The sequence below is a fragment of the Pollachius pollachius genome (genome assembly GCF_949987615.1).
Source record: "Pollachius pollachius genome assembly, chromosome: 6".
NCBI lineage: Eukaryota > Metazoa > Chordata > Actinopteri > Gadiformes > Gadidae > Pollachius > Pollachius pollachius.
Genome location: NC_136939.1, coordinates 10565836 through 10588293, shown reverse-complemented (window position 1 = coordinate 10588293; position 22458 = coordinate 10565836). Strand labels below are relative to the sequence as shown.

The 22458-nt window shown below is 45.2% G+C and overlaps 1 protein-coding gene across 4 annotated transcripts in view; it reads left to right on the top strand.

Moving 5' to 3' along the window:
- arhgap32b (Rho GTPase activating protein 32b) overlaps positions 1-22458 on the top strand; it is a 78638-nt gene that overhangs the window by 30794 nt on the left and 25386 nt on the right. For 3 of the 4 annotated variants that reach the window (XM_079738284.1, XM_079738283.1, XM_079738285.1), the window contains 7 exons: positions 333-427; positions 1527-1611; positions 15862-15948; positions 17753-17890; positions 18870-18962; positions 19618-19740; positions 20249-20326. In XM_079738284.1, the coding sequence (XP_079594410.1) occupies positions 333-427; positions 1527-1611; positions 15862-15948; positions 17753-17890; positions 18870-18962; positions 19618-19740; positions 20249-20326 (699 nt within the window). Of the gene's footprint in view, positions 1-332; positions 428-1526; positions 1612-11376; positions 11472-15861; positions 15949-17752; positions 17891-18869; positions 18963-19617; positions 19741-20248; positions 20327-22458 lie in introns of those variants that run through there. The other variant, XM_079738286.1, reaches the window with a different exon arrangement.

Genomic DNA, 22458 nt, shown 5'->3' with positions numbered 1-22458 from the left:
GTTTTTCTAGGCCTGCAGTACCAGGGTTTTTCCACTAGGCCATGATGGCAGCAAACTCCTCTGTTGAAATTACACCAGAGGGAAAGACCCCAACTCAGTACTGTCATCTCTAGTGGTCAGATGGTCCAACCTATTCTACTTGCATCTGACCTGCGGCAAACGGGGCTGTCAGCTGATATCAGCCATACGATTTTGTAAACATGTGCGCTAAAAATAACAACAAGCAGTTAACAGTGGATGTGTATCATTTTTCTTGCCTTGTCAAGACTTGTTGGCCAGACTCAGGGTTAGACATTGACATTAATCTGAGCGCGTGTGTGTGTGTGTTTTAGGCCCGCAGTGCAGAGATCCCCGAGCTGCGCACGGAGCCCCTCATGCGCTCGTGCAGCAGCAGCACAGCCAGCATGAAGGTCAAGAATGTCAAGAAGTGAGTGGCGCACCACTCTCCCTTTCCCCGCCCGGCAGGGGGGGCACATTCCTGGACACGCACGCACGCACGCACGCACGCACGCACGCACACACACACGCACACACACACACACACACACACACACACACACACACACACAATCGCACCCGCACGCACACACACACACACACAATCGCACCCGCACGCACACACACGCACTTGCACACACTCGCACTTGCACACACACACACACACACACACACACACGCACACGCACACGCACACACACACACACACACACCAAAAGCGCTCGCTTTTGGTGTGAGATTTGGGCGCACACACACACATTCCCGTACACACATGGAAATTCATACACGCACGCACACATACGCATACACACACACACACTTACGCACACACACAAACACATACCGACACACACACAAACAGACAAAAAAATCACATGCAGACAATAACACATACTTACAAAAAACACACACAGACAAAAAACACACACACACACACACACACACACACACACACTCATACACATACTCAGCCACAGTCAGACACAGAATGTCATCTACTTAACCATACACATGCGTGTAAGTGTAATATTGTGCAATATTGTGCATGGCACTGTCACACCCACAGAGGCAGTCACACATAGACAATCTTCTATGCACACAGAGACGCACACGCAAAAACAAGACACACTCTTTGATACACAAAAACACACATCCACAGACTAAGTTCACATAGACACACAGACAGTGAAGGCTTAGGTCGCACCCACACACACAAATCTACACCTGCCACCGTCCATCTGCCTCAACTCTCTCATGTGTCCCCTTTCCCAGCCTGCCGTCTGTGTCTCGCTTCCCAGCCGCTTACTCACTGTTTATCGCATGTGTTTGATCCCCTCTGTTCCCCTCACTTCCTCTGTCTATCTCTGTTTCCCCCCGACTCGCTTCCAACCCCCCCCCCCCCCCCATCACCCCTCCTGTCATGAAACATTTCCTCTAGTGCATCGTCCTGAACTCTGTGTGTGTGTGTGTGTGTGTGTGTGTGTGTGTGTGTGTGTGTGTTTTTGTGTATGCGTGTGTGCGTCTTTCAGACTCTCTTTCACCAAGGGACACTTCCCCAAGCTGGCCGAGTGCGCTCATTTTCACTACGAGAACGTGGACTTTGGCACGATCCAGGTAAGCAGACGCCGTCCTGACCCCACCACCCCTCACCCAGCCCTCGGACCACCCACCCCTGGCTTAGCGCAGCGCTTAAGGTGGTTTTTATACAACTCTTTGAAAAATTGGTACACCTTGCCGTTTTTCTCCTCTCTGAGTGGGGAAAATGTCAGCAGTAAACAAGGGAGACAGAGTCTGTTCGAGTTGCCTTTTCACAACCGTGACTCACTCCAACCCATCGTCTTTATTACATTTGACCCAATGCATCCACAGCCAGTGGCTGCTTTGGCTGTTCTTCTCTAGTGTAATATTTTTAATGTTGAACCCAGAGAGGCAGACATGAAAGATGCCATAGGCTTGTTAAGGTTAGAACAATGATTAAAACGCGGGTGGAGGTGAAGCATGGTGTAATTACAATGAAATTGTAATTGTCTCTTGTAGTCTACTGCTGGGGTATACACTTTCCCTGTTGGCTCAGTGGATTCTTTACCTTTGACTCAGAAAACGCTTGAACACTGTAAACTGGTCTGTGGTTAAACTTCAGTTAATTGGGTATGCATGCTGGGCTTTGCGCGGATTATTTTGAACCCTGTTTTTAAGATCAATCACTGAAAAGTCCTGAAAACATCATGGGGGGGTCCACTCTTGTCTTGAAACTGATGACTGCCGCAGCTTTCTCTAGAAGTTGCATTCTTGTAATTCCCTGAAGACACCAATAGGGGTCAGTGTTCAGCTGAAATTTTCGTTACACACAGCCATCGGTTACCGCGTTGAGATTTAAAGATTGAATGATTGAAGAATCCTAAAAGCAAACATGAAATTAAGATTGTTTCCTGAATCTAAAAGATAATAGATTTTCTGTCCCGACACGTCAAGACTTTATTATTAGTGAACTATTTACTTTTTAGTAATCTCTCCACTCGACTTTTTGTGGCGTTAAAGTTGCGTGCCAGAGATCTTCATCCCAGTTACTTGCCGTCTGAGCCGTGCTCTGTATTGCCTTTCATGTTTACTTCTCTCTGTTTTATGTAGGGCCGCAGAGTGGTGTTAAACCACTCAGCTGCCCCAACAACAAAGTGGTTTAACACGGCCCTGTGTGTCCATATAGATGTCCATAAACACACACACACAGACTGTTTTCTTTACCGACCTTTCTTTTTCTACAAAGTCAATTAACCTATTTCCTGTACAAAATTAAATTGTTTAACAAGCCAGCGCCTTGTTGTTATGGCGCCTGTTTGAGTCTGACTCAGAGATAAATTAAGTCAACGTTCATGCCGCCTCCTAGTGGAGCACAACATGTTGACTTACATTAAGCTCATCTCCTGGAGCAAGGCCGTCTGACTCAGCCGGTACTGTGCTAACTGATTATATCTTCATTATATTTTGACACATTCGTGCTCCATTTTAATGTCTCTGCCATCATGTGGGCCTTGCCAAACATCAGTGCATTTTAATTGTATTTATTGACACCGGGTTTAAGTGTCTCATGGTTAATTCAGAACACCTGTCATTAAGTTAACTCTATATTACGTGTGTCTTTAGGTTGATGTATTTTGTTATCGCAAATTGTGTAACCCACCAAAAAGTTGGATGACTGTGAATTTCTTTGAATTCTGTTGTGTCAAGCTGCTTCCTTTGTGCTGACCGTAATGAAACGCGATATCCGCAATAGTCAGACTGATTCCCTGTCTCTGTAGATTCACAAGGATACACAGAGAATTTTCGGTGGATTAGGGTGGTTCTAGTCTACATTATGCACTACATTATGTGACAGGGGAAAGACATTTAAACCAACTATTTTTGGCAGTGGTGAATTTGTCTCTGGTGATGATGTTTCATTTGTAACAATTGTCTTTTTCATGATGGGCACATATAGTATACCCCTTGGTCAGTTAATTTGAAGGATCAGTTCCCCCAAAAATTATTGTATTTTCCCTGCTTAGGGAGATGATAATATCTAGCAATTCAGTTGAGTAACTGACTAGCTAGTGATGATAGCCATGCAGTTGCTCAAGTCAAAGGAATAAAAAGACAGTTGAAAAACAAAAAGGTGACAGTTTTTTTGAGAAACAATGACACAATAATCCACAGACCTTGCTGTGAATTTCTGATCAAACTTTTTTTTTTTTTTTTGGGGGGGAGGGGGGGGGGGATCGGTTTATTGAAAGAAAAAGTCTCCCGACAACTAGGCTGACAGCCAGTGCTTATCATAGCCTAGAGCCTGTCAGCAAATTGTCAAGACATTTGAGTATCCTCTGAAATCCCGCAGTGGATTTTCCTTGCCACGCAAGTATGAGTATTTCATAAGAACCCCGGGGGGGGCTGCATTGTGCTCACTGGTTTGCACAAAGGAATCGCTGAGCATTCTGATGACAGCATCCAATAAGATGGGTTTGTTTGTTGTATGGATACTGGGAAACAAAGTGCAACAGTAAAAAAGTTTTTATTGATTTATTTGTTTGCCATAATGTTGTCGTTGTTGTGAATCATTCAAGTCACATCTCCTTATTTACAGACAAACTCCAATAGATACAACTTAATAGAGAGATATAACTATGTAAAGAGAGATACAACTATAGAGAGATATACAGAGAGATATACAACATATATATATATATTAGCGGATGTACCAAAACAAACCCAGTTGTCGGGTGAATAGAACAACCCTGCTGCTTGGTCCAACTCTAGCAGCATAGAGCTATATTTATCTTAAAGGTTGTTATTTATGATGCCTGAATACCCTCTTGTAACACCTTGCCCTTCCTTTTGGTCTTGACGTGGGCATGTGCGATATGAACACTTTATATGGACACGGATACAGTTGGTGTGCTAACATACAGACTCAGCCTTCCCATTGGGAATGCCACCTACCTTCTTATAGATAATTGTATGCCCTGTGTGACTCATGCGATATCCACTTGTAGACCTATGGCTCTCATGGAGGATATAACGTAACCAATAGCATAATCATATGTAGCCGCATATAACTGAAGGTTAAGTGTTCCTTCATTTCTCAAGAAAGTAATGGTTGCCAGAGGCCTCCCACTGACTCCAATTTGGCCTGCTCCCTGTGACGTCTCCTAAGCCATGTTATAAACCTAATCGACCTAATGGCTGCTATGCTTTCCAAAAAATTGCCGTAATGATTGCAGCACTTATTAATCAAGTTTATTTGCAATTTGCAGTTTTCCCCCACCCCCCCGTCACTCACCACCAGAGCCTCATTTGTTTCTGAGAGCAGGGGGTCCTTTGGGGTTTTTGAGCCACTTTGATATAAATCAGACACGTGTCAGTGATAGTCAAGTTATTAAAACATATTTTTTAATAACTTAAGGGGTCAACCATAGTCTGCCCCCACCCCCGATATTCCACCACAGTAGATGAGAATACGGAATGATAGTAAATATCAGAGGAAAAGTGTGGGTGTGTGTGTGAATATTTGTGTGAATGTTTGTGTGCTATAACTTTGTCCATAGTAATTACCACAATTGGGAGTTCAGCAGCTGTTAGTCAGCCCCCCACCCTCCTTAATTGACAGAAGGTCACCCGGGTCAAAATGGGGCTGTCTTTTGTGAGCGTGTGTGAGTGAGAGAGAGTGTCGGTCTAAGAGTGCGGCCATGTGTGTGATAAAGATTGACGTCCCTCTATGGCCATGTATCGGGGGGGCCTGTGTAATCAGAGACGTGTAGACAGGGCCGGCACACACGCACGCTCCATCTAATGGGAAGACGGAGTATGATGGGAACCTGGTCGGCTCTCCCCTCCTACACTCCTGTCAGCCATTCATGGTGACCTCCACCTATCAAGCCATCTATCCCTCCATCCCTCCATCCTTCCCATTCATCCATCTTTGCCTCATGGCGGCTCAACCTTGGCTCCTCCCCCCACCAGATGAGCAGGATGACTCAATATGCTCAGATCCCTCCCCTCGTCCACTCTCTCGCTCCACCCCTCTCTCGCTCTTACGCACACACACACACACACACACACACACACACACACACACACACACACACACACACAGATGCAGGGAGACATATTGCCTCCCCCGTCAGGACCCAATCCATCAATAGCAGCAGTGCCGGTTTTCAGCTTAATAGTCAGCACGTTGTGGGCTAGCTTGTTCGTTCTAACGCGCTAGCTAACAAACTGCCATAGCATGGGGAGAATGTTGAGGAATGCAGGCGTTTGTTTCAAACTGTCTGTTTAGCGTTGCCTCCTAGAGCGTTACACCCCATGTATGATGGTGAAATGATGTGATTATGATAACAGGGCTTGAAGCCCACAAACCACAAATGTCGAGTGGAATATTGACAGCTGAATTGACAACCTGCGTTGTGTTCCTTACTTGCGATGGATCACTCAACCCCCCCCATCGACGATTTTGTAACCGATAGTCTTCCTTTGTCAATGCAAACAAAAGGTTTTCCATCATATTGTGTGTGTGTGTGTGTGTGTGTGTGTGTGTGGGTGGGTGGGTGGGTGTGCACGTACACCCACACACACAGACACACACAGACTGCATGCCTCATTGTCAGAGGATACATGGCCAATGTAAAAGGATTCCCCCCGTACACTCAAAGTCAAGCTCTCTAATTGACCTTTCCATGTGTTAGGTGATTATTTATTTAGAGCTCCCATTGAGCCCCCGAACAGCACATGAGAACACACATTCACACACACCATCGCGTTCACCTCCAGCCGTCAAAACACGATCTCCCATGTACACAGTTTAATGAAAAATAATAATACACTGTCGAAAGACATTTTGCTGGAGAAGAGGGCACATGCTGCACTGTTTACCGCTGATTTAACTTGCCAACACTGTAGAGGGTTGTTTTATTTTCCTAAGGTGCGTGTGGGACCGTTTAACTGCAAGGCTGAGTTTTTTTTTGTCTGTTGATAAATGCAATAAGTTATGAAACCTCTTCGAAGGCTGTGTTTACCCCCGCCTGGCCCCCCTATGAAATGTAATGTAACAGAAAAGGAGGTGCAATGCTCTTCAAAAATACGTCTTCTCATTCCATTCACACTGTGTCATATCCTGCGTTGTCGGGAGACTGCTGTCATGTAGTCGAATTCCTGTTATTTTAACCGTTTTTTTTTTCTCGCAACCCGCCACACTTTGTGCCGTTTTAATATTGATCTGAGGAACTGAAGCGACTTGAGCAGTGAGAATACGGTTAATACAATAATCCGAAAACGCATATTGACTTTCCTCTATTTATTTTAGTTTTTGTCGGCTGTTAATCACAGCGTGCACCCTGTGCAACGGTGGTGGTTTTTCATGGAGCATGTCTCGAGGTGCAGGGGAACCTGCAGGGGTGGTGGGGATGTAGGGAGAGGCTTATAGTAGAGTAAACAAATCTCTCTTATAAGGGGATTTTAGGTGATCTCAAACCCCCTCCCCCCCAGTCCCCCGTCCCCTCCAAGTTGTAATCTCATCCACTTACTCCAATCCTTCTAGGTGTCTAAATCCGATGGCAAACCTCAATCCCCTTTACAAGATCAGTCTCTCGGGGCTTCGGTAATGAGTGCAGGTGTGCGGTAACCCCCCCCCCCACTTCCTTCCCAAGATAGCTCTCAAGTGCAGCATTAAACCCCTGCAGGCATACTTGCACTTGAACTCCCCCTCCTTCTCCCCAATACATTCTGCACTGATAACAAAATTACCACAGTGTCAAAACAACGTAAAAGAGTCCCACCCATGCTGCAGTATATTACTTATTCTTGTTCTGCAGTACGTATTCTGCACGCTTTATTAACCTTGAATAAGCAGAGAACTGGGGGAACAGTGTTTCTAGAATTTAGAGGTGAATTTGAAGCTGAATGTTTACAGAAATGTTCCAATTATCAAATTGCATAGCAACTTCTCATGGGGAAAATAAAGCAACCCTTTAATTTGTATTACCCGGTACTATTGAAGACACATTCTTGTATCGCAAACAGTATGCATTCGTGGTATGGCAGATTGTGAAGCAGAAAGGTAACATAAATGTGTCTTTCCATTTTGAATGCGCTGTCTGATGAGAGTGTGACGCCCTATATGCCGTCAAAATAAATCACCACTAGAGTCAAGAGCAAAAAGCTGAATGAACTGGGTCAGTGGTGGATTATCAGCGGACACTAATAGCTAGAACACGTAGTAGAGTATGATGGGAGTATTCTTGTCCACTAGCTGGGTTATGCCTTTGCATCCACCCCTGTATTGGACTTGCAAGCTAATCGAGAGATATGGATCACTAGTGCTAGTGGACCACCCATTTAATTCGTGACCCAGGCAGAGATCTAGGTTTTGTATGAAATGTTGTGTCTAATTAGTACATTCCATTGGCTTTCTGCAATTGTTGTGTTGCTCTATTTGGTTGTCTGGTTTTTTTTCCATCGGGAAAAAGTTGTAAACATTGCTGAGCTGCATGCTTTCTGATTTGGGAATCTGTAAATACAATTATGACGCATATGCTGGACCAACAGATGGCTGGAAGAATGTCAAGAGTTTGTATTGAGTTTTACAGACGGCTTGCCTTCTATTGGTCTGTAGTTAGTTCCTCTCTCTCTCATTACGCTCTTCATGGTCGAGACACGCTCATGGCCACGTTCCCTGTTCTTCAGGGGGAAAACTCTGTGACCGGGGCGTCCACTCTGGGCCTTAACCCCTCTCGCTGTCTCCTGGCTCTGATAAGTCCTCTTCTATGAAGCTGGCAGCCATTTTAATTTCCATTCCGCACGCCTGTCATGGGCCCTTTTTTTAAATCAATCTCATATGTTGATGGCACATATGATGTCATTGCTACCACTGATGCAAGTTGAAATAGTTCTCGGCTATTCCTCTTTGACGAACAATCAGAGCACAAGAAGGTTTTTCTGGACGGTCTGGTTTGGGTTCAGTTGCAGATGACTCCTCCCGTTGCTGTTATGGCGGAACAGCAGCCACCACAAGTCATAGTTATTGTTGACCAGTAGCCAGCACAAGATATAGTTATTGTGGACCAGTAGCCACCACAAGTTATAGTTATTGTGGACCAGTAGCCACCACCAGATTTAGTAATTGTGGATCAGTAGCCACCCCCAGACTGTTATGTTGCACCAGTAGCTAGCACCAGATTGTTATGGTGGACCAGTTGCAGCCACCAGACTGTTATTTTGAACCAGTAGCCACCACCAGACTTTTATTGTGAAGCAGTAACCACCAGCATAAACTGGTATTCTGGGCCAGTAGCCCCACTAGACTGTTATTGTGGACCAGTAACCACCACCATATACTGGTTTTGTGGACCAGAAGCCAGAACCAGACTGTTATGTTGGACCAGTACCCAGCATCAGACTGTTATAGTAGACCAGTAGCCAGTACCAGACTGTTATGTTGGACCAGTAGCCAGCACCAGACTGCTATAGTGGACCAGTAGCCAGAACCAGACTGTTAAAGTAGACCAGTAGCCAGAACCAGACTGTTATAGTGGACCAGTAGCCAGTACCAGACTGTTATAGTCGACCAGTAGCCAGAACCAGACTGTTATAGTAGACCAGTAGCCAGAACCAGACTGTTATGTTGGACCAGTAGCCAGAACCAGACTGTTATAGTGGACCGGTAGCCAGCACCAGACTGTTATAGTAGACCAGTAGCCAGTACCAGACTGTTATAGTAGACCAGTAGCCAGAACCAGACTGTTATAGTGGGCCGGTAGCCAGAACCAGACTGTTATAGTGGACCGGTAGCCAGTACCAGACTGTTATAGTGGACCGGTAGCCAGCACCAGACTGTTATAGTAGACCAGTAGCCAGTACCAGACTGTTATAGTAGACCAGTAGCCAGAACCAGACTGTTATAGTGGACCAGTAGCCAGAACCAGACTGTTATAGTGGACCGGTAGCCAGAACCAGACTGTTATAGTGGACCGGTAGCCAGAACCAGACTGTTATAGTAGACCAGTAGCCAGAACCAGACTGTTATAGTGGACCAGTAGCCAGAACCAGACTGTTATAGTGGACCAGTAGCCAGAACCAGACTGTTATAGTGGACCGGTAGCCAGAACCAGACTGTTATAGTGGACCGGTAGCAAGCACTAGGCATGTTTTCTGTTTGGTTGGGTACGGTTTTCATCAGTGATTCCCTGTCTTGTGCTTTGCCAGAGACGGCCAGGGTGAAGGGTTATTTTGTGCGCAAAACACAGATGGAGGGAGGGAGAACCTTGGCTCACAGTAGGTATTTTTGAGGAATATCAACATGCTTTTTTTCCGATACCACATCATTGAGCTGTGTTGTGTGCTCCCGCAGTAATTGCTGATGCTACATCATGAATCTTAAGTGCATTTTACAGCCCTTTGTCATGGATACCGTCACAGTCTGAATGACCATGACAAGCTAACACCTCTCAACACAGAACCCCAAAGAACCCAGTCTTTATTACACACATCGTACAAACTCAGTTCTAAAATGTGTACCAAGTAGAAAAGGTTGTTCAAGTAATTAAAAAATAAGGGGAAAATGCCCCCCCCAAAAAAGGCCAAATATAGGGAACCTCCTGCTCACTGTGGTCTAAAATGATAGCTTTAGTCCCACTTTACAAGGCTGAGTTCTATGTCCCAAAAAGGGCACCCATTTACTGTCAGCACAGGTCCTGTCTTTGAAATGCCAACATGCTAGCGGACAGGAGAGAAAGAGAGCGGGGCACACAAAAGCAAGAGAGAGAGAGAGAGAGGGAACGAAAATGGCACGTGCAAGAAATGCTGTCCTGCAAGTGCATCCACTCGCTTTCCCTTTCTTTCATTTCCTGCCCTCCCCCCTCTCTCCTCTGTTTCTCTGAGCTCCCTCTCCTTCTCTCCTTCTCCCCATCACCGCTCTTTGTCCTGGGGAATGCACCAACCAGAGAGAGAGAGAGAGAGAGGAGGGCGGGGGTGGGGGGGGTGATAGGGGGTGTGAGCCAGCATGTCAGGGAGGGGAGAGAAAGAAAAAGGGAGTGAGAGACCGAGAGGGAGAATAGTGTGTGTGGCAGGGACGGTGAAGGAAGGAAAAAAAAAACAGCCCAGCCGGCGAGGAGGTGGAAGGGGGGAGCAAGGAGCAACAAAAGAGGAACTGGGCTCTTTACTTTCAGCACCGCTTCTCCTCTTTTCTCTCTTTGTTTCTCTCACGGCTAAGCCAACTAGGATCTTTCTTTTTTCTTTTTTTTTTTATTCTTCCTCCTATTTCAAAGTTATTTTGGCTGCCGGAGACCAAAAGCCCCGAAACAGGGACAGGATCAGAGGAGAGAAGGAGAAGGAGAGAAAGAAGGAAGGAATGCAGTGTCACGTCTGTGCGACAGAGAAGGGGGGCAGGGCGACGTCGAGGGGATGAAAGCCGCCCTGCCGAGGAACGCATCCCGTACTGCTGTCGCCACCGCTGGCTTTATCCACCCTCACACTATCAGCCCCCACCTCTGCTGACACTACCGCTGCTGCTGATGTCGTTGGCTTGCAGATCTCTTTGAATCCGCCACAGAGAAAAGCACACACACACACACATACGCACACAGACACATACACAAACACACATGCACCCATGCACACACATGCAGCGTGTGGTGCAGAAACTGGAGAGTTGACATTTGCCTCCAGCTGAGGGGTAATCGTGTCCTGGACGGGCCGAGCTGGGAGTCTGATTGAAGCGGAATATACTTCGACGTACACACAGAGAGACTCAGTGATACTTCTCTCCCGGCTCCCTCTTCCCCACACCACAGTTTGAAGTGGAGGGCTGAGGACAGGTGCGTGAATGTGAAGGAGCGGGAGGGAGGGGGTATCGGAGGAAGTTTCTGGCAGTAAGGTCGACGGCGTGGTGTTACTTCCACAGCCCACAGTAACCGGACAGGAAGCCTGTGAAAGACGGGATACGATCCACTGTGAGTAAAGCGATCATCTTCTCTGTCCTTGGCTCCGCCGTGGCCTTTTAAAAAAATTGTGTTTTCACGATGGCTTAGCTATCGCCAGCATTAACTTGTGTCTTCTTTGCATGGTCCATAAATACATGTGCTGTGGTTTATATATGGCTGCCTCATTACACCTGGTGCTGTTCTGCTTTAAGAACTATGTGAATTAACCAGCCGACTCTATGTCTAACTGTGAAAGTGCTGGGTTTTAGATGAATGGATTGAATGTCTCCAGTTGGGGAAGGATTTATATGCAAGCACAGGCATTTTACCAGTGTGTATTCTGGGCTTGACTTGGTTTGTAAGTGGCACTTACTAACAATGCGTAGAAATGGGTTTCATCCTTTTAGAAAAAAGCATGTGGTATGTAAAATCTCAGTGGAAAAAACTCAATTAAAATGTGAAATGAATTTCCTCCATTTGATTGATTGATTTTGTTTCATTTTCAAAGGCAATAGAATTACTTCAAAAGGCAATGGTGCATTAGCTTGCTTTTGTAAGATTGAGTGTGAGTGGAGCACAATTGCTGAAAGTACAGTTGGGACGAAGTGCAATGAGAAGCACTCTCTTTGTGCCTTGTAAAGAAACAGTCTTGGCTTGGTGCAGCGTAGTGCTGCACAGGCATCTTTGTAACCCAGCTACTCCTTTAGACAGCCACACATTGCTCTGCGTAATGCATCCAGTTGTGCATTGAGTGACTGCTTTACACCTCTATGGGCTGCGGCCACTGAACAAAGCTTAAATCCATTAAAGCCATTACAGGTTCTCTGGAATTTCCCATTATCTAATGTCCTCTTCAAAAAATTACACTAATCCCTGTCCCAATAGAATAGCCTAGCTGCAGTTGGTTCACAGCCCAACATCGTCAGATTACACCATGGTATGTTCACTTCTGTCCCAGCATGGTGCTAATTTCATCTCATTGACTCAGTGTAATTCTTTGAGGGGTAAAGGCATTTTCATCAATTGGATGAATGCTTATACATGCTTATACCTAATTATGACTTCTAATGTTATTGTTTGCCAAGAAAAAGGGATAAAATATGTTGTAATGTAATGCAAATGTCATGCAAATCAAGGGGTCATCTTTTTAAATGACGGTTTGTTAGGTGTGACAACCTCTGTTTATGGTGCACATATGAATAAATGATAGTAGAGTAGGATCCATCACAAACCCTGGCCATCAATTAAGAGAAAAACCTAACAGCGCTTGTCTCTGTACCGCATTTTGTCCTTACTGGGTAAATTGCATTGTAGCCTTGGAACTACGAATTATTTTTGTTATGCCACACTGACAATTTTTGATCTAATTTAAGGGTTGGTGCACAGAAAATTGTAGTCACTTTTCTAACTCACTGCTTTGACATGCTGGGGGCTTACACCAATACATTGGTTGTACATGGTCTGCAACAAGACATTTTAGATATTTTCTCATGCTCTCATGTGGTTGAATTGTTCTATTATACTGCCCTGTTTTAAAAAAGGGATTTATGCTTATTGATGCTTCAACATTCATGTGTAAGAATGTGTGGATGATTTGATGTGAACTGTTCATCCAATCAACTCTATATCCTTTAAACATCCTAGGAACAAAGATGGATCCTCTTGTTAACTGAAAAAGAGAATTGCTGTAGGGTATCTTATTATGGGAAGATTAGCCTATTCAGGTGAAAGTGAATCATAGTATGAGACAACATAACAGGTTAGAAAGGCCAGCCAAAATAGCAATGGATCAGTAGACCATGAGAATGAGCAGTGTAACATTTGTGGTCTCACTCGATGAAAAAGTCCCTAAAAAGCCTATTGATGGATTCATTACGGAACTTGATTTTAAAAAAAAAGGGCACGAACAGCCTAAAAAACTGGTTTAAATCTCAACGATCAACACTGGTTTCTGTAACATTTGTGTTCAAATGGTCAAAGTTCCCAAGCATATCATGTTTTATGGCGCTTGCGTAGAACTTGTCCAAAACATAACTGCATTTCTTTGACTTATGACAAGCCTCATGCCGATTGAGCAAGCGCCCAGTCAATATAAACACACGTTTTTTTATAGTCCTGTATATCACTTCCAGGTGCTGTTCTGCCAACCATTTTCTTCCTATTGAGTTAGTAGAAGGACAAGAGTATCACATGTTGTGGTTTAATTAGTTTTCGCTCCTGCAGTACAATGCATTTTAACTCGACGTGTTCAAGAAAGGCATATTAGATCTCAGTGTTTCTGACTTTTATCCATTGAACAAATATGCACATTCTTTATGCGTGTGTTTATATGTCCATGATACCCAGAAAAGAATGGCACCATAGAAGTTCAACCGATGTCGTACTCGTAGTGCAATCAAAAGTTGATTGCTTGTCAACAAGTAACTTTCTCCCCATTAAAAAAAAAAATGTAATAGTGGTTGTGGGTTTGTGATATTGCAAGGTTTTTTGAAAGGCTTTTGTGAGCACTCTGTTAGCCAACTTGTTCCTCATATTTTCTTGTGAGCCTGAATTTATCAAGACTCATTTTGCATGAGAATTATTTTCTGTCTTTTGGAGAGCCGTACTGTTTCATAATCGGAGATTGAAGAGCAGTTATCCATTCTACCCATGCACCTCCATTGCCAACTGTCTTTAAATCAAGCTTTAATAGGAATAGGTTTTTTTCTTCTCTCTAGCACCATGTCATTACCCAGACAATGTCTGTTTAGGGACACATAAATATTATCGTTCTCCTTTTTATTATCCACCACTGGGGAAGAAAGACACCTTTGTGTGCGTAGCACATATGATTTTACCGGCAGAAGTTGTAGTGAACCAACTAGTATTTTTCTAACTGAATACATGCCAGCATAAAAGATGAACAAATATTGGCGGGAAAGAGTGACTAAATGCATGTCGCCGACATAAAAACATGTTCTAAGGGAAACAAGGGTAGTTGTTAATGTACAAGAGAGACCTGGTTACAGAGAAGACTGTAGTAGCCGGCCCTCGCGCTAGCCGCTGGTGCCAGGGGTGTTTAAAGGAGTTTCAGTGGCACAGAGAGTGGAATTGTACAATGCAAGCATTGTTCTGCTGGTGAAAAGACATCAGCACCCTCCTGCACTTCCCCTGCTTCCCCGCCCCTCCCACACCCACCTGAGCTCCATAATTCACATGTGTGGAGGCTCTATCCCACCTGGCACAGTGACAAGCGTAATGCTTTTAAACAGGAGTTGCTGAATGGCTCCCAGAGGTTGGTGCTCACAAATTGATATGGAGCCCCCCCCCCCCCCCCCACTGACTGATTTCCAGTAAAGTTTCTGTTCCACGCTGGAACAATGATACCTTTTTTTACATGTTATATCCACAAAAGCGGAACATTAATTGAGTCTTCGTCAGTGTATTCTTAGGACGCAGTGGCTAGTAACAACCATAAATAACTGTGAATAACCAATTAAAATGTCTATCCTGATATAAGAAATGGTACAATAGGGTAAGGGTCCAACCTGGCAGGGTTTTTTGTCATCACCGAGAGAATTGGGCTTTCACGCCAATAAATGACAAAATGCTTAAACAAACCATTTACTTTTTAGTCATCAAATTAAATACACTTTATTTTCGCCAGAGGGGGAAATTCCGTGACTTAGCAGGCTTTATCCAAAGCAACTAATTGTAAACTCAGATACATGTTATTAAGGAGCGGGTATAGGGGTTAGGCCTATGCCCTAGGGTGCCTACAGGTAGGCTGCAGACATTGTGGATGGGGGCCAGTACTTGTGTGTGTTGAACATCTACAAACGAGCCCCATTTCCCGGCACTGCTCCACACATGCGAGTGGCTGTCTTTTCACAGCTCCCCACACACGGATCTCCACCCCCAGCGCTACACTGACGAAGCCCGTAGGTAGCAGCTGCTCCTGGGCTTTGCCTGGGCTCGTTCCAGCCTCCTCTCATCTATATTTCAGTACAGCGTGGGCGTCCAGCAGGTCTCCGTTGAGAACACATGAGCATAATCATCTCCCAAAAATTGAAAATAGAACACCCTCCCTTTCCTCTGCTGTGTCCCCCCCCTCACCCCTCTACTGACAATACCGTGAAGATCCTCAAAACGAGAGCCAGCCGACAGCTTTTTCCAATGTATTCTCTTTGTACCTGCCAGTCTGGTAATTATTTAAAGGAGATGGGTAATGTTTTGTACGTCTTTTTACTCATTCATTTATTTGACCACCTGAAATTATCTCTGCGGGACATAATTAAACCACAGGCAGCAGAAGGCTTTGATTAGAAACGAAAGCAAAAGTACAAGATCGGTTTTCTCATAGAATTGCTGTACCACTCTTGCATCCTTTGTGGAGTGTTCTTTGTTGTTTATTTATATATATGATTCTGTTCTCCTTTAGCTTTCCCTGGCGGATGAGCAGTGTGAAGTGACCCGTAACGGCTATGAGTCCAAAGAACTGGTGTACCTGGTCCAAATCTACTGTCAGGTAAGAATAACACTTCAGTAGGCCTGGGATCCATACATATATTCATATATAGCACTTTCACTTTGAACACACACAGACATCTACACACACCATTATAGCTGGGGGAAATATCACAATATTGTTGAAAACCTGTTGAATAAACTACACTTAGTTTTGTCATATATATATATATATATGCATACATTTAGCATATTTCTACCACTGACAACTACAACATTCATAAAGCAGTTTCAAGGTTTATTGTGCCTTCACTTCCATGCGTTTATGCTATTATCGCTCCCACATTGTTATATAAAAAAACGTGCTATGTAGGAATGGAAAAGTGAGAGCCACAGCCCACAGATGTCCATGAGTGATTCTTTATTGGAAGGAAGCATAGATTAGGTTTTTAATGGAAAGTGTGCCCTGTTTGATAGAAACGTCAATGTCAATCAAATCCTGCCCTTCCGAATACCATTGGCCATCAATATTTAAAGCTGCAAAATGAGCGATGAGATAATAATGAGAGGATTTTTGTGGAGGGCACTAAGCGTGACAAATTGACAAATTCATCATTGTTGGCAAAAGTTTAGTGCTTTGAATGAAAACTGATTAGGCCCGAGTGCACCTGCAATGCAGCCCGTAAGCTATTACTTTGGATATATCTTTATCGAATTCTATTTCCTTGACCTTGCTTGGAGGGAAAGTGTAGCTGTTCTCATGGAAATCCCAGCTCTCACCAACACCAAGAAACTGAAGAATCTTGAGAGAGAGAGAGAGAGAGAGAGAGAGAGTCGGCCAGCTAAATTGGCACCAACGATTCGCCTCAGAGCGGTTTGGCAACAGCTGTTTGTTTTGATGCGCCGCGAGTCTCGTCGCGTTTTAATCCACAGAACCGTCGAGGGGACGGGCGGCGGCGATGAGGCCCAGTAGAGAGAGAGCTTCATCGGGTAAAGTAGACCAGCAGAGCAGAAGAGTGTCCCGTTAGTCTGAGAAGTACATCCCCCACCCCCACCCCCACCCATGGGCATGGTGAAAACAGCACTTGGATGGCACTGGAACCCCAATCCTGCCGCCGCGGGCCCTGTTCCAGTCTCTCTCTGGGCCTCGTTCTTCTCTTTCTCTTCCGACCTTGGGCTCTTTCGAGGTTTGGATGGGATTTCTCGCCAGCTAAAACAGAAACAACAAATCTGTGGCACGACTAGAAGTGGATTTTCCTCTTTTTTTCACGTTGCTTCTGTGTTTAGGAGCCAAGTTGTGTTTTGTGTGGTGAACCTTGGGCAAAACTGACCCAGTTTGGACTGGTGTTTGTTGGTTTTTCTTTCCTCCTTCTGTCGAGCCTGAAAAGGCAGAGTTGGCCCCATTGAAGGACTTGGTATGAGGAAATGTGTGGACATGTTTTGATGAGCTACACAGATAGTGAAAGATTTCACGTACTGAGGGAAATAAAACCCTTTAAGGGGGGAAGTTGTGATACTTGGTCGGGGATGTTGAACAGCCCTCTGGTCACATCGCTGTGTTACAACTCCTTGAGCCGTGAAACAGTTTGAAAGAATGCATAGTAGCATAATGTCCGTACTTGACATAATAACAGAGTAGGGTTTATGTGACCACCAGACGAGCGTCATTCATATATTTTTATCCCTGTCTTACCATAACACGTTCACCCTTGTTGCTTCTGTTATTTTTCTCAATGGAGGCCTTGCATCGTATTAATTAGTATATCGTATTATATATGTGTATATGGCTTTAGTCCATCAAATAAACATTGCTTTACCAAGAGATCACTTATAAGGGGGTAACAGCTGCGTTTCTCCCGTGCTAGGGCCGGAGCTGGATTGTGAGGCGCAGCTATGAGGATTTCCGTGTGCTGGACAAGCACCTGCATCTCTGCATCTACGACCGCCGCTTCTCCCAGCTGCCCGAGCTGCCCCGCTTCGACAGTCTGACGGACCAGTCCGAAGTAAGTGAAGCACTGCGTCACTCCCTCCAGGTATGCACATACAATCAGAGGTGTGTGTGTGTGTGTGTGTGTGTGTGTGTGTGTGTGTGTGTGTGTGTGTGTGTGAGAGAGAAAGAGGACCACAGGACGGAAACCGCACCTGGGTGAATTCAAGTCAAATGTGGTTAATAACCAGCAGTGGAGCCACCATGACCCATTTAGGCAAACGACTTGGACTCAATACATATCTTCAATAATCTTATGTTTTTGTGCTTGATTGAACTACATTCAATAAAACATTAGGTGGAGACAGGGGGATTAAGCCGACAACAATAATAACGCGATCCGACAAAACGCATCTCTGCGGGGGCTCCCGACCAAAGAAAGTAGTACAACCAGTCGTTCTCGTTTTATAATGGGAGGCAATTTCCGAGCGATTGTTTCACTTGTCTGCATAGAGGAGGACATAGTCTTGGCTCTCAATAGCCGTTCCTAGGATCCATTGTTCCTGGGGACGTATTGGCAGGCTTTCAAACGAAACCCTGGCACGCACCTCCACCGCTAAAATGAACCTCAGCAAGGCCGAGTGTAGCGGGGATGGGCACAGCGATTGTCAACGGAGGAACGTCGGTCACATGGAGCCCCAGAGCTTTTGTGCGGCAGCCCGTTTCTTAACTGCTCTCATCTCCGCCTTTCGAAGCTGGCTGTTTTGAATTGATTGGCTGCTCGAAAAACCGAAATCAGGCGCCCTTTTGCCACATACCACAGGCCTAATAAAACCCCCTGGTTGCACTTTAGTGGTGACCCACACCGGGAAACAGAAAGGATAAAAAAAGAGTCGGAATGGCCAAATGGGCTGGGTAATTCCGGATTAATTGGGAATCCGGTGTGTCTCTGTGCTTTGCCGAAGTGAGATAATGGATCCGTCTCATGTTTCTTAGGGAAGTTGTTCTGTAAAGCTGAATGTTACCTCCCCCCCCCTCCCCCCCTGCTCTCACAGTCCGTTTCCCAGATGCTATTGGCCTACCTCTCACGGCTCTCGGCCATCGCTGACAACCAGATCAACTGTGGGCCCGCCCTCACGTGGATGGAGGTAAGGTCCCTCAAAGAAGAGCCTATCAAAGCTGCACATTGTACAGCCGTCGCCACATTAAATTACATTACGTTAGTTCAACATCCCTTACCCCATGACGATAACTGAACACTCACGTCAAGATTTTCCCACAATGGTCTTCCACTGACCAAATTGCTTTAGATGGAAAATAAATCACTGGCCTTGATTGAGCCAGAGTTGTGCTGGTTTAAATAAATGCATGACTACATACATACTGTGTATTTTAGAGTGGGGATTTGCCACTCTAAATATATAACATCTTGAGGATCTTCTCTGGCTGGCGCTGGTATTCACTATTACGACAGAAAACCACAACACACTGACTAATGACCCTGCTGTCCTTTCAAATAAATAAAAGCTGTGCCATTCTATGTGCATATCACTGCCAGGGTTGGAGCCACTTCTCGTGTAAAGCTTGATTTGTGTGTTTGCTTGTGTCCATGCGTGCGTCTGTTTGTGTGTGTGTGTGTGTGTGTGTGGGTGTGTGTGTGTGTGTGTGTGTGTGTGTGTGTGTGAATGCGTGTGCATGTGTGTGTGTGCTTGCTTGTGTCCTTGCGTGATCGCGTGTGTGAATGCGTGTGTGTGCGTGAATGTATGTGTGTGCGTGAATGTGTGTGTGTGTTGCGTATCCCAGGTGGACAACAAGGGGAACCATCTGTTGGTGCATGAGGAGTCCTCCATCAATGTGCCAGCCATCGCTGCTGCTCATGTCATCAAGCGCTACATCGCCCAGGCCGCGGACGAGCTGTCATTTGAGGTGACAGCCTTCAGACGACACAGATGATGCATTTCCTCTGCCCGTCTCTCTCTTTCTCCTTCTCCCACCCAACCACTCTGTCACGTCACCGTGTTATTCTAACACTGTCTATGAATGTTTCTTGATTGACAACTACTTTGTGTCTTAATTCCTCACAATGAGTGGTGCAAATGTGTACAAGCCACTTAGGTTCGGAGTTAAAGACATTGTCTGAGATTGGTTAAGACATTGATAGGGTAGGTTGTTCGAAAAAAGGCAACTCTCTTTCATATCTCGAACCTTGCCAACAGAAAATATGAATAGATACAGTATACAACGTAAATGTTTTCGGTACTATGTCGGCCACACTTATCTAAAATTGCGACAGGGAGCTGAAGGGAGAATATTTCAATTCAGGTTTTTTTCAGTGCTGCAGTGCACGTCAAAGCTGGTCCCAATGCACCCCAGTATTAATATATTCTCTCTCTCGCTTTTTTTTCTCTATATCTCTGGCTCTCTCTCTTCTCAGGTGGGTGATATTGTCTCGGTCATTGACATGCCCCCCAAGGAGGACACCACATGGTGGAGAGGAAAACACGGCTTTCAGGTTGGTTGTCTGAGAAAATGTCCCCTGCCAAAGTCCCTTTGTGCATGATGATAAACTATAGCAGTTTTCAGCCAATGTGGTGTTGACAATGATACCGTATCTCTCCACACAATCCATCACATTCTCTCAAGATAAAGATAAAATATTATTTTATTTAGTTTTTTGCGTTATGGAGCATGCCTTTCTTTTTATGTACATTACTCACAAGCAGTCAAAGGATTGGTTACTCTGAATGCTCCCCTGAATATCTGCTGACTATCTGCTCATCATCTGGACATTCAACATGAAAAAAGAAGCTCTGTTTGTAAAACTGTACAGATCGGGACGGAGGCTGAAGTCTGCTGTAGAATCATAACCAAACCTCACCCCGAAAAATCCGGGACACCAATCAGATACTTGCCGTTACCAATAGTATTAGAATCGTCTTTTATCCTACTACAATGTAGCGATAAGGAAATTATAGATTCATGTCAGAAACCGTATTCTTGAGAAAATGTAAGGCCAAAAACCATTGTTTTCTGAGTTGCAGCTAAATACCAGCACTGGCCTACAGAGTGCAATTGTAGTACATTTGCCAATGGTCAACTGACCTCAAATTTGTTCTGTTCTGTTCTGTGTTCTGTTCTGTTTCACCAATTCCTTAGAAAAGAATGCTGGACCTGTACAACCTGTACCCCAGTGTTAAACCACACAAAATACAAAAATGCACAAAAGAAAATCCCATAACATCGCAATATTTACAGAATCGCATTACATATCAGTATCAGCACTCAAAAGTCATATTGTGAGGTCCCTGATGACTCACGTCCCTAATAGACTCCCGACTCCCGTCCCCCTAGGTTTGACCCTCTGTCCCCCACACCGTGACCCCTTGCGTGTGCTTGAATCCGGCCCCCAGCTGCAGACAGTTTTTATCTATCTCGGCCCCTCCAGCCGCCCCTCGATCTGACATGACTGCAGCTTACCGCTGATACCCCCTGCTGGGTGGCGAGTGCGTCCCCGTCTCATAATCCAGAAAGTGTTAAAGAAGACAGCTGGACTACTGGGGGTTTAGCAGTGGGTGGGGGCGTCTCTCTCTGAACTCCCATGAACTCTAGAGCGCTGACTTGAATGGGTTTATTTATGTCTTTATTTTTTCGTCAAGTCGTGCGTGTGTGTGTGTGTTTGGCTACATCAGAGCAGCTGCTGTGCCATCTTGCCTACGCTTTCACTCACTATTTTGCTTACTCTCTCGCCCTCACTTTCTCTCTCTGGCTCTCTCTCCCTATCGCTCTTGCCCTCAATCTCTCTCTCTCTGGATCTCGCCCCCTCTCATTCTCTCGCTCTCTCTCACTCATTATCTCACCCCATATCCTTTACTTTCTCTTTGTCACTATCTTTCTCCCTATCTCTTTCTCTCTCTTTTCTCGCGCTCTCTCGCTCTCTCTATCACTATCTTGCCCTCCATCTCATTCCCTCTCTCTCTCTCTCTCTCTCACACCATCAACCTCTCTCTGTCCCTCCCTCTCTCGCTCTCTCTCTCTCTCTCCCACTCCTTCCACCGGGGAGCAGACAGCCAGTCAGTCAAGCCCTCTGTGTTTGTTTGCGTAAGTGGCCGCGGAGGGTTGTCAGACGGCGCTGTCTGTCCATCTGTCGTGTTCAAGGCTTAGCGTAGCACAGCTCCGGGCGAGCTCTAGCGACGCTGCTTCAGAGACATGGTAGTAGAGGGGGGAGGGGGAAATCAAAATGCAGCAAGTTGATGGGATAAAAGGAATGAAAGATCAAATTGCATGAAAAAGGCCTAGGCTCCAAACTGTACACGAGGGGGCGTGTCAGTATGTTAGTGAATGTTATGTGAGTGAACTGCTGTGTTGATTTAGTATCATGGTGCCACCTGCCGGTCTGAAATCCTCCTCTGATGTATGATATGCTGTTTCCGCAGTAAAATGTCATGTGTCGTATGTGTTGTTAAGAATTCACTCATTGGGTATTAGTATCATGTTAGGAAACTAATGCAAGAAATGGACCTCAGGTACATTTCCTGGTGATCAAACAGCGACACGGAAGCACACACGCACAATTGAGTCATCTTCACACTGCTATTAAGTTTAAGCCCTTAATAGCGCTCCCCGCGCTGGCTGTCAGTATCCATT